Here is a 17054-nt window from a genome sequence, read left to right on the forward strand (position 1 = left end):
CTAAAGCCCTTTTATTCCAGAGAATTAAAGGTTTGTCAGTTTACAGCCCAGGGAGGAGACGACGCTGAGTGGCCTGAAGGTGTCTACTACGAAGGGAAAGGTGCTGGTGGTGTGGAAGAGGTGAACCTCTCCATGACCCTTGGGCGTATGCAGCGACAGCAGATCCAGGAGCTGTGCACTAGCTACGCGCCAACGTTCTCAGCCACCCCAGGACTGACTGAACGGGCATACCACTCCATTGACACAGGTAATGCTCACCCAATTAGGGTCCAACCTTACCGGGTGTCTCCTCAAGCTAAAACTGCTATAGAACGGGAGATCCAGGATATGTTACAGATGGGTGTAATCCGCCCCTCTGAAAGTGCATGGGCATCTCCAGTGGTTCTAGTTCCCAAACCAGATGGGGAAATACGTTTTTGCGTGGACTACCGTAAGCTAAATGCTGTAACTCGCCCAGACAACTATCCCATGCCACGCACAGATGAACTATTAGAGAAACTGGGAAGGGCCCAGTTCATCTCTACCTTGGACTTAACCAAGGGGTACTGGCAGGTACCGCTAGATGAATCTGCCAAGGAAAGGTCAGCCTTCATCACACATCTCGGGCTGTATGAATTTAATGTACTCCCTTTCGGGCTGCGAAATGCACCCGCCACTTTCCAAAGACTTGTAGATGGTCTCCTAGCGGGATTAGGAGAATATGCAGTCGCCTACCTTGACGATGTGGCCATATTTTCGGATTCCTGGGCAGACCACCTGGAACATCTACAAAAAGTCCTTGAGCGCATAAGGGAGGCAGGACTAACTGTTAAGGCTAAGAAGTGTCAAATAGGCCTAAACAGAGTGACTTACCTTGGACACCAGGTGGGTCAAGGAACTATCAGCCCCCTACAGGCCAAAGTGGATGCTATCCAAAAGTGGCCTGTCCCAAAGTCAAAGAAACAGGTTCAATCCTTCTTAGGCTTGGCCGGTTATTACAGACGATTTGTACCGCACTACAGCCAAATCGCTGCCCCACTGACAGACCTAACCAAAAAGAAACAGCCAAATGCTGTTCAGTGGACCGGAAAGTGTCAGAAGGCCTTTAACAAGCTTAAAGCGACACTCATGTCTGACCCTGTACTAAGGGCCCCAGACTTTGACAAACCGTTCCTAGTAACCACAGATGCATCCGAGCGTGGTGTGGGAGCAGTTTTAATGCAGAAAGGACCTGATCAAGAATTCCACCCTGTAGTGTTTCTCAGCAAAAAACTGTCTGAGAGGGAAAGCAACTGGTCAGTCACTGAAAAAGAATGTTATGCCATTGTCTACGCTCTGGAAAAGCTACGCCCATATGTTTGGGGACGGCGTTTCCACCTGCAAACCGACCATGCTGCACTAAAGTGGCTTCACACCGTCAAAGAAACTAACAGAAAACTTCTTCGGTGGAGTTTAGCTCTCCAAGATTTTGATTTCGACATCCAACACATCTCAGGAGCTTCTAACAAAGTGGCTGATGCACTCTCCCGTGAAAGTTTCCCAGAATCAACTGGTTAAAATCGTCCTTGAGATGTGGAAAATATTGTTAGTCTTTATGTACTTGGTAGTATATTTAGAGATGCATGTGTCTTATTAACTCTGTTTTCCTAGAGCTCCAGGAAGAAATCCCAGCCAGTGTTTCACCCTAGCTGAGATTTGGGGGGCGTGTCATAAATATAAAGGGAAGGGTAAACCCCTTTGAAATCCCTCCTGGCCAGGGGAAAGCTCCTCTCACCTGTAAAGGGTTAAGAAGCTAAAGGTAACCTCGCTGGCACCTGACCAAAATGACCAATGAGGAGACAAGATACTTTCAAAAGCTGGGAGGAGTGAGAGAAACAAAGGGTTTGTGTGTCTGTCTGTAGTCGTCTTGGCCGGGGACAGAACAGGAATGGAGTCTTAGAACTTTTAGTAAGTAATCTAGCTAGGTATGTGTTAGATTATGATTTCTTTAAATGGCTGAGAAAAGAATTGTGCTGAATAGAATAACTATTTCTGTCTGTGTATCTTTTTTGTAACTTAAGGTTTTGCCTAGAGGGGTTCTCTATGTTTTTGAATCTAATTACCCTGTAAGATATATACCATCCTGATTTTACAGGGGGGATTTCTTTATTTCTATTTACTTCTATTTTTTATTAAAAGTCTTCTTGTAAAACACTGAATGCTTTTTCATTGTTCTCAGATCCAAGGGTTTGGGGTTGTGGTCACCTATGCAAATTGGTGAGGCTTTTTATCCAACATTTCCCAGGAAAGGGGGGGTGCAAGTGTTGGGAGGATTGATCATTGTTCTTAAGATCCAAGGGTCTGGGTCTGTAGTCACCTAGACAAATTGGTGAGGCTTTTTACCAAACCTTGTCCAGGAAGTGGGGTGCAAGGTTTTGGGAAGTATTTTGGGGGGAAGGACGCGTCCAAACAGCTCTTCCCCAGTAACCAGTATTAGTTTGGTGGTGGTAGCGGCCATTCCAAGGATAACGGGGGTAATATTTTGTACCTTGGGGAAGTTTTGACCTAAGCTGGTAAAGATAAGCTTAGGAGGTTTTTCATGCAGGTCCCCACATCTGTACCCTAGAGTTCAGAGTGGGGGAGGAACCTTGACATGGTGGCACAGTGGTGGGATTAACCTGAAATCATTTTGAGATCCAGTTGAGATTTTTTGAACTAGAAATACAGATTTTAAAAAGGAATTTTTAGGAAGTCCAGAAGGCAGCTTTGAAACTGAAAGCAGCTTGGTTTCTCTCTGCTTTGTGGCCAAGCAGAGACAAAAGGGGATTATCTTGTGAATTGCAGGTTTTCTTTGCCTGGAGGCAGGGTACTTAACTCCTGCAGGGAAATTCACAGTCTTCCAACCCAGAGGTTTTTTTTTTTTTCTTTTCTTTTCTTCCTAAAAGTAAATAGGGGGTGTGTGCTCTACCCATTTGCCTGGAGACAAAAGTGGAAGGGTTTTTTTTAGGATTTTGATTTTTTTTTTGTTTTACAAGGAGCACAGGTTTGAAAAGAAATTTTTTTTCTTCTTTGGGCTGGGTAAGCAGGTTTCCAAGTAGTTGGAGGTTTTTTGCTTTAATTTGGGCCCAGAGCAGAGACAAGGGAATTGTCTTTTTCTGTAGGCTGACAATCACTATCAGAGAATAGGTATTCTATTCCAGCAGAGCAAAATTTTACAGCCAAGTTTTGTTTGTTTATTTCTAAACCTCGGGTGTAAAGTTAGTTAAAAACAGAGAGGTTAGAATGGCCAAATCCTCAGCTCGACTACAGCTGGAATTAGCCAAATTTCAGGCTGAGGAAAAACAAAGGGAACATGAAAGACAGATAGAACTCATGCAGCTGAAGAAGGAACAAGAAAGGGAGGCAGAACAACACCAAGAGGCTGCCCACAAGAGGGAAATGGAGGCAAGGAAGCATGTGGAGGAGGAGAGGGAAAAAGAGAGGAAGCATGTGGAGGAGATGGAGAGGATAAAGGCCCAGCAGAATATACCAACAAACCCTAGCAATCCTTCTCCAGGTACCACTTCCCATCCCAGAAAGTTCCCCACCTACAAGGCAGGTGATGATACTGAGGCCTTCTTAGAAAACTTCGAAAGGGCCTGCCTTGGGTACAACATCTCTACTGACCAATACATGGTAGAGCTGAGGCCGCAGCTCAGTGGACCCTTAGCTGAGGTGGCAGCTGAAGTGCCTAAAGAACACATGAACAAGTATGAACTGTTTAAATCCAAGGCGAGAGTCAGAATGGGGATAACACCCGAGCAGTCTCGTCGGAGGTTCAGAGCCCTAAGGTGGAAACCAGACATGTCATTTACCCGACATGCCTACCACATTGTAAAACATTGGGATGCCTGGATATCAGGAGCAAGTGCTGAATCTCCAGTAAATTTGCCCTTCCTAATGCAAATGGAACAATTCTTAGAGGGTGTTCCTGAGGAAATAGAAAGATACATCCTAGATGGGAAACCCAAAACTGTAATTGAGGCAGGAGAGATTGGAGCCAGATGGGTGGAGGTGGCAGAGAAGAAGAAAACTGGTCGCAGTTGGAGCGGAGACCAGAAGGGACCACCCCAGACCACACCCTATTACCGGGGACCGCCCAAAGCCCCACCTACCTCCCAAAGAACCCTCCAGACCCCTTATCGTCCCACCACCCCGTTCTCCAGCAACCCTCCTCGCCCCAGTGACCCGTCAGCTGGACGATGTTTTAAGTGTAACGAGCTGGGGCATGTAAAGGCCAACTGCCCCAAGAACCCCAACAGATTACAGTTCATTGCACCGGAATCACACCAGAGGTCCACAGGCCCAGATACCTCCCAGATACCCTTGGAGCGGAGGGAAACTGTGAGTGTGGGTGGGAAGAAGGTCACCGCGTGGAGGGACACCGGAGCACAAGTGTCAGCTATCCATGCTTCCTTAGTGGACCCCAATTTAATCAACCCAGAGATCCAAGTGACGATTCAACCCTTCAAGTCCAACTCTTTCAATTTGCCTACAGCCAAGTTGCCTGTCCAGTACAAGGGCTGGTCAGGAATGTGGACTTTTGCAGTCTATGATGATTATCCCATCCCCATGCTGTTGGGGGAAGACTTGGCCAATCATGTGAAGCAGGCCAAGAGGGTGGGAATGGTCACCCGCAACCAGGCTAAACAAGCCGTGAGGCCTAGCTCTGTTCCGGAAACTTCTATCAGGACCCAGTCAGAGGTGATGGACCTGGACCCCAGGCCAATGTCTGCAACAGCAGTAGTGGATCCAGTCCCAGAGACCCAGACGGAACCAGTCCCAGAACCGGAACCAGCCAAACAACCAACACCAGACCCCGTGTCAGCACTGAATCCAGTACTTGCAACCTCAACACCAGAGGGCCCCACCGAACCTGAACTGGCAGCAGCCGATAACCCTACACAAGAGGCTCAGCCGGAGCCTGAATCCCAACATAGTGCACCAGCGGAGAGCGGTTCACAGTCAACAGAAACAGCTCCATCCCCTATATCGCTTCCAGAGGGACCAAGCCTAGGTCCACAATCCCATGAGGAACTGATGTCTCCAGCATCAAGGGAACAGTTCCAGACCGAACAGGAAGCAGATGAAAGCCTCCAGAGAGCTTGGACGGCGGCACGGAGCAACCCACCGCCTCTCAGCTCTTCTAATCGATCCAGGTTTGTTGTAGAAAGAGGACTTTTATACAAGGAAACTCTTTCTGGGGGACACCAGGAAGACTGGCATCCTCAGAGACAGTTGGTAGTTCCAACTAAATACCGGGCCAAGCTCTTGAGCTTAGCCCATGATCACCCTAGTGGCCATGCTGGGGTGAACAGGACCAAAGACCGTTTGGGGGGGTCATTCCACTGGGAGGGAATGGGCAAGGATGTTTCTACCTATGTCCAGTCTTGTGAGGTGTGCCAAAGAGTGGGAAAACCCCAAGACCAGGTCAAAGCTCCTCTCCAGCCACTCCCCATCATTGAAGTTCCATTTCAGCGAGTAGCTGTGGATATTCTGGGTCCTTTTCCGAAAAAGACACCCAGAGGAAAGCAGTACATACTGACTTTCATGGATTTTGCCACCCGATGGCCGGAAGCAGTAGCTCTAAGCAACACCAGGGCTAAAAGTGTGTGCCAGGCACTAGCAGACATTTTTGCCAGGGTAGGTTGGCCCTCCGACATCCTCACAGATGCAGGGACTAATTTCCTGGCAGGAACTATGAAAAACCTTTGGGAAGCTCATGGGGTAAATCACTTGGTTGCCACTCCTTACCATCATCAAACAAATGGCATGGTGGAGAAGTTTAATGGAACTTTGGGGGCCATGATACGTAAATTCGTAAATGAGCACTCCAATGATTGGGACCTAGTATTGCAGCAGTTGCTCTTTGCCTACAGAGCTGTACCACATCCCAGTTTAGGGTTTTCCCCATTTGAACTTGTATATGGCCGTGAGGTTAAGGGGCCATTGCAGTTGGTGAAGCAGCAATGGGAGGGATTTACACCTTCTCCAGGAACTAACATTCTGGACTTTGTAACCAACCTACAAAACACCCTCCGAACCTCTTTAGCCCTTGCTAGAGAAAACTTACAGGATGCTCAAAAAGAGCAAAAAGCCTGGTATGATAAACATGCCAGAGAGCGTTCCTTCAAAGTAGGAGACCAGGTCATGGTCTTAAAGGCGCTCCAGGCCCATAAAATGGAAGCATCGTGGGAAGGGCCATTCGTGGTCCAGGAGCGCCTGGGAGCTGTTAATTATCTCATAGCATTCCCCACCTCCAACCGAAAGCCTAAGGTGTATCATATTAATTCTCTAAAGCCCTTTTATTCCAGAGAATTAAAGGTTTGTCAGTTTACAGCCCAGGGAGGAGACGACGCTGAGTGGCCTGAAGGTGTCTACTACGAAGGGAAAGGTGCTGGTGGTGTGGAAGAGGTGAACCTCTCCATGACCCTTGGGCGTATGCAGCGACAGCAGATCCAGGAGCTGTGCACTAGCTACGCGCCAACGTTCTCAGCCACCCCAGGACTGACTGAACGGGCATACCACTCCATTGACACAGGTAATGCTCACCCAATTAGGGTCCAACCTTACCGGGTGTCTCCTCAAGCTAAAACTGCTATAGAACGGGAGATCCAGGATATGTTACAGATGGGTGTAATCCGCCCCTCTGAAAGTGCATGGGCATCTCCAGTGGTTCTAGTTCCCAAACCAGATGGGGAAATACGTTTTTGCGTGGACTACCGTAAGCTAAATGCTGTAACTCGCCCAGACAACTATCCCATGCCACGCACAGATGAACTATTAGAGAAACTGGGAAGGGCCCAGTTCATCTCTACCTTGGACTTAACCAAGGGGTACTGGCAGGTACCGCTAGATGAATCTGCCAAGGAAAGGTCAGCCTTCATCACACATCTCGGGCTGTATGAATTTAATGTACTCCCTTTCGGGCTGCGAAATGCACCCGCCACTTTCCAAAGACTTGTAGATGGTCTCCTAGCGGGATTAGGAGAATATGCAGTCGCCTACCTTGACGATGTGGCCATATTTTCGGATTCCTGGGCAGACCACCTGGAACATCTACAAAAAGTCCTTGAGCGCATAAGGGAGGCAGGACTAACTGTTAAGGCTAAGAAGTGTCAAATAGGCCTAAACAGAGTGACTTACCTTGGACACCAGGTGGGTCAAGGAACTATCAGCCCCCTACAGGCCAAAGTGGATGCTATCCAAAAGTGGCCTGTCCCAAAGTCAAAGAAACAGGTTCAATCCTTCTTAGGCTTGGCCGGTTATTACAGACGATTTGTACCGCACTACAGCCAAATCGCTGCCCCACTGACAGACCTAACCAAAAAGAAACAGCCAAATGCTGTTCAGTGGACCGGAAAGTGTCAGAAGGCCTTTAACAAGCTTAAAGCGACACTCATGTCTGACCCTGTACTAAGGGCCCCAGACTTTGACAAACCGTTCCTAGTAACCACAGATGCATCCGAGCGTGGTGTGGGAGCAGTTTTAATGCAGAAAGGACCTGATCAAGAATTCCACCCTGTAGTGTTTCTCAGCAAAAAACTGTCTGAGAGGGAAAGCAACTGGTCAGTCACTGAAAAAGAATGTTATGCCATTGTCTACGCTCTGGAAAAGCTACGCCCATATGTTTGGGGACGGCGTTTCCACCTGCAAACCGACCATGCTGCACTAAAGTGGCTTCACACCGTCAAAGAAACTAACAGAAAACTTCTTCGGTGGAGTTTAGCTCTCCAAGATTTTGATTTCGACATCCAACACATCTCAGGAGCTTCTAACAAAGTGGCTGATGCACTCTCCCGTGAAAGTTTCCCAGAATCAACTGGTTAAAATCGTCCTTGAGATGTGGAAAATATTGTTAGTCTTTATGTACTTGGTAGTATATTTAGAGATGCATGTGTCTTATTAACTCTGTTTTCCTAGAGCTCCAGGAAGAAATCCCAGCCAGTGTTTCACCCTAGCTGAGATTTGGGGGGCGTGTCATAAATATAAAGGGAAGGGTAAACCCCTTTGAAATCCCTCCTGGCCAGGGGAAAGCTCCTCTCACCTGTAAAGGGTTAAGAAGCTAAAGGTAACCTCGCTGGCACCTGACCAAAATGACCAATGAGGAGACAAGATACTTTCAAAAGCTGGGAGGAGTGAGAGAAACAAAGGGTTTGTGTGTCTGTCTGTAGTCGTCTTGGCCGGGGACAGAACAGGAATGGAGTCTTAGAACTTTTAGTAAGTAATCTAGCTAGGTATGTGTTAGATTATGATTTCTTTAAATGGCTGAGAAAAGAATTGTGCTGAATAGAATAACTATTTCTGTCTGTGTATCTTTTTTGTAACTTAAGGTTTTGCCTAGAGGGGTTCTCTATGTTTTTGAATCTAATTACCCTGTAAGATATATACCATCCTGATTTTACAGGGGGGATTTCTTTATTTCTATTTACTTCTATTTTTTATTAAAAGTCTTCTTGTAAAACACTGAATGCTTTTTCATTGTTCTCAGATCCAAGGGTTTGGGGTTGTGGTCACCTATGCAAATTGGTGAGGCTTTTTATCCAACATTTCCCAGGAAAGGGGGGGTGCAAGTGTTGGGAGGATTGATCATTGTTCTTAAGATCCAAGGGTCTGGGTCTGTAGTCACCTAGACAAATTGGTGAGGCTTTTTACCAAACCTTGTCCAGGAAGTGGGGTGCAAGGTTTTGGGAAGTATTTTGGGGGGAAGGACGCGTCCAAACAGCTCTTCCCCAGTAACCAGTATTAGTTTGGTGGTGGTAGCGGCCATTCCAAGGATAACGGGGGTAATATTTTGTACCTTGGGGAAGTTTTGACCTAAGCTGGTAAAGATAAGCTTAGGAGGTTTTTCATGCAGGTCCCCACATCTGTACCCTAGAGTTCAGAGTGGGGGAGGAACCTTGACATGGTGGCACAGTGGTGGGATTAACCTGAAATCATTTTGAGATCCAGTTGAGATTTTTTGAACTAGAAATACAGATTTTAAAAAGGAATTTTTAGGAAGTCCAGAAGGCAGCTTTGAAACTGAAAGCAGCTTGGTTTCTCTCTGCTTTGTGGCCAAGCAGAGACAAAAGGGGATTATCTTGTGAATTGCAGGTTTTCTTTGCCTGGAGGCAGGGTACTTAACTCCTGCAGGGAAATTCACAGTCTTCCAACCCAGAGGTTTTTTTTTTTTTCTTTTCTTTTCTTCCTAAAAGTAAATAGGGGGTGTGTGCTCTACCCATTTGCCTGGAGACAAAAGTGGAAGGGTTTTTTTTAGGATTTTGATTTTTTTTTTGTTTTACAAGGAGCACAGGTTTGAAAAGAAATTTTTTTTCTTCTTTGGGCTGGGTAAGCAGGTTTCCAAGTAGTTGGAGGTTTTTTGCTTTAATTTGGGCCCAGAGCAGAGACAAGGGAATTGTCTTTTTCTGTAGGCTGACAATCACTATCAGAGAATAGGTATTCTATTCCAGCAGAGCAAAATTTTACAGCCAAGTTTTGTTTGTTTATTTCTAAACCTCGGGTGTAAAGTTAGTTAAAAACAGAGAGGTTAGAATGGCCAAATCCTCAGCTCGACTACAGCTGGAATTAGCCAAATTTCAGGCTGAGGAAAAACAAAGGGAACATGAAAGACAGATAGAACTCATGCAGCTGAAGAAGGAACAAGAAAGGGAGGCAGAACAACACCAAGAGGCTGCCCACAAGAGGGAAATGGAGGCAAGGAAGCATGTGGAGGAGGAGAGGGAAAAAGAGAGGAAGCATGTGGAGGAGATGGAGAGGATAAAGGCCCAGCAGAATATACCAACAAACCCTAGCAATCCTTCTCCAGGTACCACTTCCCATCCCAGAAAGTTCCCCACCTACAAGGCAGGTGATGATACTGAGGCCTTCTTAGAAAACTTCGAAAGGGCCTGCCTTGGGTACAACATCTCTACTGACCAATACATGGTAGAGCTGAGGCCGCAGCTCAGTGGACCCTTAGCTGAGGTGGCAGCTGAAGTGCCTAAAGAACACATGAACAAGTATGAACTGTTTAAATCCAAGGCGAGAGTCAGAATGGGGATAACACCCGAGCAGTCTCGTCGGAGGTTCAGAGCCCTAAGGTGGAAACCAGACATGTCATTTACCCGACATGCCTACCACATTGTAAAACATTGGGATGCCTGGATATCAGGAGCAAGTGCTGAATCTCCAGTAAATTTGCCCTTCCTAATGCAAATGGAACAATTCTTAGAGGGTGTTCCTGAGGAAATAGAAAGATACATCCTAGATGGGAAACCCAAAACTGTAATTGAGGCAGGAGAGATTGGAGCCAGATGGGTGGAGGTGGCAGAGAAGAAGAAAACTGGTCGCAGTTGGAGCGGAGACCAGAAGGGACCACCCCAGACCACACCCTATTACCGGGGACCGCCCAAAGCCCCACCTACCTCCCAAAGAACCCTCCAGACCCCTTATCGTCCCACCACCCCGTTCTCCAGCAACCCTCCTCGCCCCAGTGACCCGTCAGCTGGACGATGTTTTAAGTGTAACGAGCTGGGGCATGTAAAGGCCAACTGCCCCAAGAACCCCAACAGATTACAGTTCATTGCACCGGAATCACACCAGAGGTCCACAGGCCCAGATACCTCCCAGATACCCTTGGAGCGGAGGGAAACTGTGAGTGTGGGTGGGAAGAAGGTCACCGCGTGGAGGGACACCGGAGCACAAGTGTCAGCTATCCATGCTTCCTTAGTGGACCCCAATTTAATCAACCCAGAGATCCAAGTGACGATTCAACCCTTCAAGTCCAACTCTTTCAATTTGCCTACAGCCAAGTTGCCTGTCCAGTACAAGGGCTGGTCAGGAATGTGGACTTTTGCAGTCTATGATGATTATCCCATCCCCATGCTGTTGGGGGAAGACTTGGCCAATCATGTGAAGCAGGCCAAGAGGGTGGGAATGGTCACCCGCAACCAGGCTAAACAAGCCGTGAGGCCTAGCTCTGTTCCGGAAACTTCTATCAGGACCCAGTCAGAGGTGATGGACCTGGACCCCAGGCCAATGTCTGCAACAGCAGTAGTGGATCCAGTCCCAGAGACCCAGACGGAACCAGTCCCAGAACCGGAACCAGCCAAACAACCAACACCAGACCCCGTGTCAGCACTGAATCCAGTACTTGCAACCTCAACACCAGAGGGCCCCACCGAACCTGAACTGGCAGCAGCCGATAACCCTACACAAGAGGCTCAGCCGGAGCCTGAATCCCAACATAGTGCACCAGCGGAGAGCGGTTCACAGTCAACAGAAACAGCTCCATCCCCTATATCGCTTCCAGAGGGACCAAGCCTAGGTCCACAATCCCATGAGGAACTGATGTCTCCAGCATCAAGGGAACAGTTCCAGACCGAACAGGAAGCAGATGAAAGCCTCCAGAGAGCTTGGACGGCGGCACGGAGCAACCCACCGCCTCTCAGCTCTTCTAATCGATCCAGGTTTGTTGTAGAAAGAGGACTTTTATACAAGGAAACTCTTTCTGGGGGACACCAGGAAGACTGGCATCCTCAGAGACAGTTGGTAGTTCCAACTAAATACCGGGCCAAGCTCTTGAGCTTAGCCCATGATCACCCTAGTGGCCATGCTGGGGTGAACAGGACCAAAGACCGTTTGGGGGGGTCATTCCACTGGGAGGGAATGGGCAAGGATGTTTCTACCTATGTCCAGTCTTGTGAGGTGTGCCAAAGAGTGGGAAAACCCCAAGACCAGGTCAAAGCTCCTCTCCAGCCACTCCCCATCATTGAAGTTCCATTTCAGCGAGTAGCTGTGGATATTCTGGGTCCTTTTCCGAAAAAGACACCCAGAGGAAAGCAGTACATACTGACTTTCATGGATTTTGCCACCCGATGGCCGGAAGCAGTAGCTCTAAGCAACACCAGGGCTAAAAGTGTGTGCCAGGCACTAGCAGACATTTTTGCCAGGGTAGGTTGGCCCTCCGACATCCTCACAGATGCAGGGACTAATTTCCTGGCAGGAACTATGAAAAACCTTTGGGAAGCTCATGGGGTAAATCACTTGGTTGCCACTCCTTACCATCATCAAACAAATGGCATGGTGGAGAAGTTTAATGGAACTTTGGGGGCCATGATACGTAAATTCGTAAATGAGCACTCCAATGATTGGGACCTAGTATTGCAGCAGTTGCTCTTTGCCTACAGAGCTGTACCACATCCCAGTTTAGGGTTTTCCCCATTTGAACTTGTATATGGCCGTGAGGTTAAGGGGCCATTGCAGTTGGTGAAGCAGCAATGGGAGGGATTTACACCTTCTCCAGGAACTAACATTCTGGACTTTGTAACCAACCTACAAAACACCCTCCGAACCTCTTTAGCCCTTGCTAGAGAAAACTTACAGGATGCTCAAAAAGAGCAAAAAGCCTGGTATGATAAACATGCCAGAGAGCGTTCCTTCAAAGTAGGAGACCAGGTCATGGTCTTAAAGGCGCTCCAGGCCCATAAAATGGAAGCATCGTGGGAAGGGCCATTCGTGGTCCAGGAGCGCCTGGGAGCTGTTAATTATCTCATAGCATTCCCCACCTCCAACCGAAAGCCTAAGGTGTATCATATTAATTCTCTAAAGCCCTTTTATTCCAGAGAATTAAAGGTTTGTCAGTTTACAGCCCAGGGAGGAGACGACGCTGAGTGGCCTGAAGGTGTCTACTACGAAGGGAAAGGTGCTGGTGGTGTGGAAGAGGTGAACCTCTCCATGACCCTTGGGCGTATGCAGCGACAGCAGATCCAGGAGCTGTGCACTAGCTACGCGCCAACGTTCTCAGCCACCCCAGGACTGACTGAACGGGCATACCACTCCATTGACACAGGTAATGCTCACCCAATTAGGGTCCAACCTTACCGGGTGTCTCCTCAAGCTAAAACTGCTATAGAACGGGAGATCCAGGATATGTTACAGATGGGTGTAATCCGCCCCTCTGAAAGTGCATGGGCATCTCCAGTGGTTCTAGTTCCCAAACCAGATGGGGAAATACGTTTTTGCGTGGACTACCGTAAGCTAAATGCTGTAACTCGCCCAGACAACTATCCCATGCCACGCACAGATGAACTATTAGAGAAACTGGGAAGGGCCCAGTTCATCTCTACCTTGGACTTAACCAAGGGGTACTGGCAGGTACCGCTAGATGAATCTGCCAAGGAAAGGTCAGCCTTCATCACACATCTCGGGCTGTATGAATTTAATGTACTCCCTTTCGGGCTGCGAAATGCACCCGCCACTTTCCAAAGACTTGTAGATGGTCTCCTAGCGGGATTAGGAGAATATGCAGTCGCCTACCTTGACGATGTGGCCATATTTTCGGATTCCTGGGCAGACCACCTGGAACATCTACAAAAAGTCCTTGAGCGCATAAGGGAGGCAGGACTAACTGTTAAGGCTAAGAAGTGTCAAATAGGCCTAAACAGAGTGACTTACCTTGGACACCAGGTGGGTCAAGGAACTATCAGCCCCCTACAGGCCAAAGTGGATGCTATCCAAAAGTGGCCTGTCCCAAAGTCAAAGAAACAGGTTCAATCCTTCTTAGGCTTGGCCGGTTATTACAGACGATTTGTACCGCACTACAGCCAAATCGCTGCCCCACTGACAGACCTAACCAAAAAGAAACAGCCAAATGCTGTTCAGTGGACCGGAAAGTGTCAGAAGGCCTTTAACAAGCTTAAAGCGACACTCATGTCTGACCCTGTACTAAGGGCCCCAGACTTTGACAAACCGTTCCTAGTAACCACAGATGCATCCGAGCGTGGTGTGGGAGCAGTTTTAATGCAGAAAGGACCTGATCAAGAATTCCACCCTGTAGTGTTTCTCAGCAAAAAACTGTCTGAGAGGGAAAGCAACTGGTCAGTCACTGAAAAAGAATGTTATGCCATTGTCTACGCTCTGGAAAAGCTACGCCCATATGTTTGGGGACGGCGTTTCCACCTGCAAACCGACCATGCTGCACTAAAGTGGCTTCACACCGTCAAAGAAACTAACAGAAAACTTCTTCGGTGGAGTTTAGCTCTCCAAGATTTTGATTTCGACATCCAACACATCTCAGGAGCTTCTAACAAAGTGGCTGATGCACTCTCCCGTGAAAGTTTCCCAGAATCAACTGGTTAAAATCGTCCTTGAGATGTGGAAAATATTGTTAGTCTTTATGTACTTGGTAGTATATTTAGAGATGCATGTGTCTTATTAACTCTGTTTTCCTAGAGCTCCAGGAAGAAATCCCAGCCAGTGTTTCACCCTAGCTGAGATTTGGGGGGCGTGTCATAAATATAAAGGGAAGGGTAAACCCCTTTGAAATCCCTCCTGGCCAGGGGAAAGCTCCTCTCACCTGTAAAGGGTTAAGAAGCTAAAGGTAACCTCGCTGGCACCTGACCAAAATGACCAATGAGGAGACAAGATACTTTCAAAAGCTGGGAGGAGGGAGAGAAACAAAGGGTTTGTGTGTCTGTCTGTAGTCGTCTTGGCCGGGGACAGAACAGGAATGGAGTCTTAGAACTTTTAGTAAGTAATCTAGCTAGGTATGTGTTAGATTATGATTTCTTTAAATGGCTGAGAAAAGAATTGTGCTGAATAGAATAACTATTTCTGTCTGTGTATCTTTTTTGTAACTTAAGGTTTTGCCTAGAGGGGTTCTCTATGTTTTTGAATCTAATTACCCTGTAAGATATATACCATCCTGATTTTACAGGGGGGATTTCTTTATTTCTATTTACTTCTATTTTTTATTAAAAGTCTTCTTGTAAAACACTGAATGCTTTTTCATTGTTCTCAGATCCAAGGGTTTGGGGTTGTGGTCACCTATGCAAATTGGTGAGGCTTTTTATCCAACATTTCCCAGGAAAGGGGGGGTGCAAGTGTTGGGAGGATTGATCATTGTTCTTAAGATCCAAGGGTCTGGGTCTGTAGTCACCTAGACAAATTGGTGAGGCTTTTTACCAAACCTTGTCCAGGAAGTGGGGTGCAAGGTTTTGGGAAGTATTTTGGGGGGAAGGACGCGTCCAAACAGCTCTTCCCCAGTAACCAGTATTAGTTTGGTGGTGGTAGCGGCCATTCCAAGGATAACGGGGGTAATATTTTGTACCTTGGGGAAGTTTTGACCTAAGCTGGTAAAGATAAGCTTAGGAGGTTTTTCATGCAGGTCCCCACATCTGTACCCTAGAGTTCAGAGTGGGGGAGGAACCTTGACATGGTGGCACAGTGGTGGGATTAACCTGAAATCATTTTGAGATCCAGTTGAGATTTTTTGAACTAGAAATACAGATTTTAAAAAGGAATTTTTAGGAAGTCCAGAAGGCAGCTTTGAAACTGAAAGCAGCTTGGTTTCTCTCTGCTTTGTGGCCAAGCAGAGACAAAAGGGGATTATCTTGTGAATTGCAGGTTTTCTTTGCCTGGAGGCAGGGTACTTAACTCCTGCAGGGAAATTCACAGTCTTCCAACCCAGAGGTTTTTTTTTTTTTCTTTTCTTTTCTTCCTAAAAGTAAATAGGGGGTGTGTGCTCTACCCATTTGCCTGGAGACAAAAGTGGAAGGGTTTTTTTTTAGGATTTTGATTTTTTTTTTGTTTTACAAGGAGCACAGGTTTGAAAAGAAATTTTTTTTCTTCTTTGGGCTGGGTAAGCAGGTTTCCAAGTAGTTGGAGGTTTTTTGCTTTAATTTGGGCCCAGAGCAGAGACAAGGGAATTGTCTTTTTCTGTAGGCTGACAATCACTATCAGAGAATAGGTATTCTATTCCAGCAGAGCAAAATTTTACAGCCAAGTTTTGTTTGTTTATTTCTAAACCTCGGGTGTAAAGTTAGTTAAAAACAGAGAGGTTAGAATGGCCAAATCCTCAGCTCGACTACAGCTGGAATTAGCCAAATTTCAGGCTGAGGAAAAACAAAGGGAACATGAAAGACAGATAGAACTCATGCAGCTGAAGAAGGAACAAGAAAGGGAGGCAGAACAACACCAAGAGGCTGCCCACAAGAGGGAAATGGAGGCAAGGAAGCATGTGGAGGAGGAGAGGGAAAAAGAGAGGAAGCATGTGGAGGAGATGGAGAGGATAAAGGCCCAGCAGAATATACCAACAAACCCTAGCAATCCTTCTCCAGGTACCACTTCCCATCCCAGAAAGTTCCCCACCTACAAGGCAGGTGATGATACTGAGGCCTTCTTAGAAAACTTCGAAAGGGCCTGCCTTGGGTACAACATCTCTACTGACCAATACATGGTAGAGCTGAGGCCGCAGCTCAGTGGACCCTTAGCTGAGGTGGCAGCTGAAGTGCCTAAAGAACACATGAACAAGTATGAACTGTTTAAATCCAAGGCGAGAGTCAGAATGGGGATAACACCCGAGCAGTCTCGTCGGAGGTTCAGAGCCCTAAGGTGGAAACCAGACATGTCATTTACCCGACATGCCTACCACATTGTAAAACATTGGGATGCCTGGATATCAGGAGCAAGTGCTGAATCTCCAGTAAATTTGCCCTTCCTAATGCAAATGGAACAATTCTTAGAGGGTGTTCCTGAGGAAATAGAAAGATACATCCTAGATGGGAAACCCAAAACTGTAATTGAGGCAGGAGAGATTGGAGCCAGATGGGTGGAGGTGGCAGAGAAGAAGAAAACTGGTCGCAGTTGGAGCGGAGACCAGAAGGGACCACCCCAGACCACACCCTATTACCGGGGACCGCCCAAAGCCCCACCTACCTCCCAAAGAACCCTCCAGACCCCTTATCGTCCCACCACCCCGTTCTCCAGCAACCCTCCTCGCCCCAGTGACCCGTCAGCTGGACGATGTTTTAAGTGTAACGAGCTGGGGCATGTAAAGGCCAACTGCCCCAAGAACCCCAACAGATTACAGTTCATTGCACCGGAATCACACCAGAGGTCCACAGGCCCAGATACCTCCCAGATACCCTTGGAGCGGAGGGAAACTGTGAGTGTGGGTGGGAAGAAGGTCACCGCGTGGAGGGACACCGGAGCACAAGTGTCAGCTATCCATGCTTCCTTAGTGGACCCCAATTTAATCAACCCAGAGATCCAAGTGACGATTCAACCCTTCAAGT

General features: G+C 47.4%; 2 protein-coding genes across 2 annotated transcripts; both read left to right on the forward strand.

The window, feature by feature from the left end:
• Nucleotides 1-3710: 3710 nt before the first annotated feature.
• LOC311517732 (uncharacterized protein) lies at nucleotides 3711-8272 on the forward strand. Its single transcript, XM_084622828.1, has 2 exons — nucleotides 3711-5156; nucleotides 6312-8272. Exons 1-2 carry the CDS (start codon nucleotides 3742-3744, stop codon nucleotides 7825-7827), a joined length of 2931 nt encoding a protein of 976 aa, XP_084478954.1. The 5' UTR covers nucleotides 3711-3741; the 3' UTR covers nucleotides 7828-8272.
• Nucleotides 8273-10001: 1729 nt separating this feature from the next.
• LOC311517633 (uncharacterized protein) lies at nucleotides 10002-14553 on the forward strand. Its single transcript, XM_084622642.1, has 2 exons — nucleotides 10002-11447; nucleotides 12603-14553. The coding sequence occupies exons 1-2, from the start codon at nucleotides 10033-10035 to the stop codon at nucleotides 14116-14118; spliced, it is 2931 nt and encodes a 976-aa protein (XP_084478768.1). The 5' UTR covers nucleotides 10002-10032; the 3' UTR covers nucleotides 14119-14553.
• Nucleotides 14554-17054: the final 2501 nt, after the last annotated feature.

Source organism: Lepidochelys olivacea (genome assembly GCF_965140295.1).
Source record: "Lepidochelys olivacea isolate rLepOli2 genome assembly, chromosome: 3".
In the NCBI taxonomy this organism is placed as follows: Eukaryota; Metazoa; Chordata; order Testudines; family Cheloniidae; genus Lepidochelys; species Lepidochelys olivacea.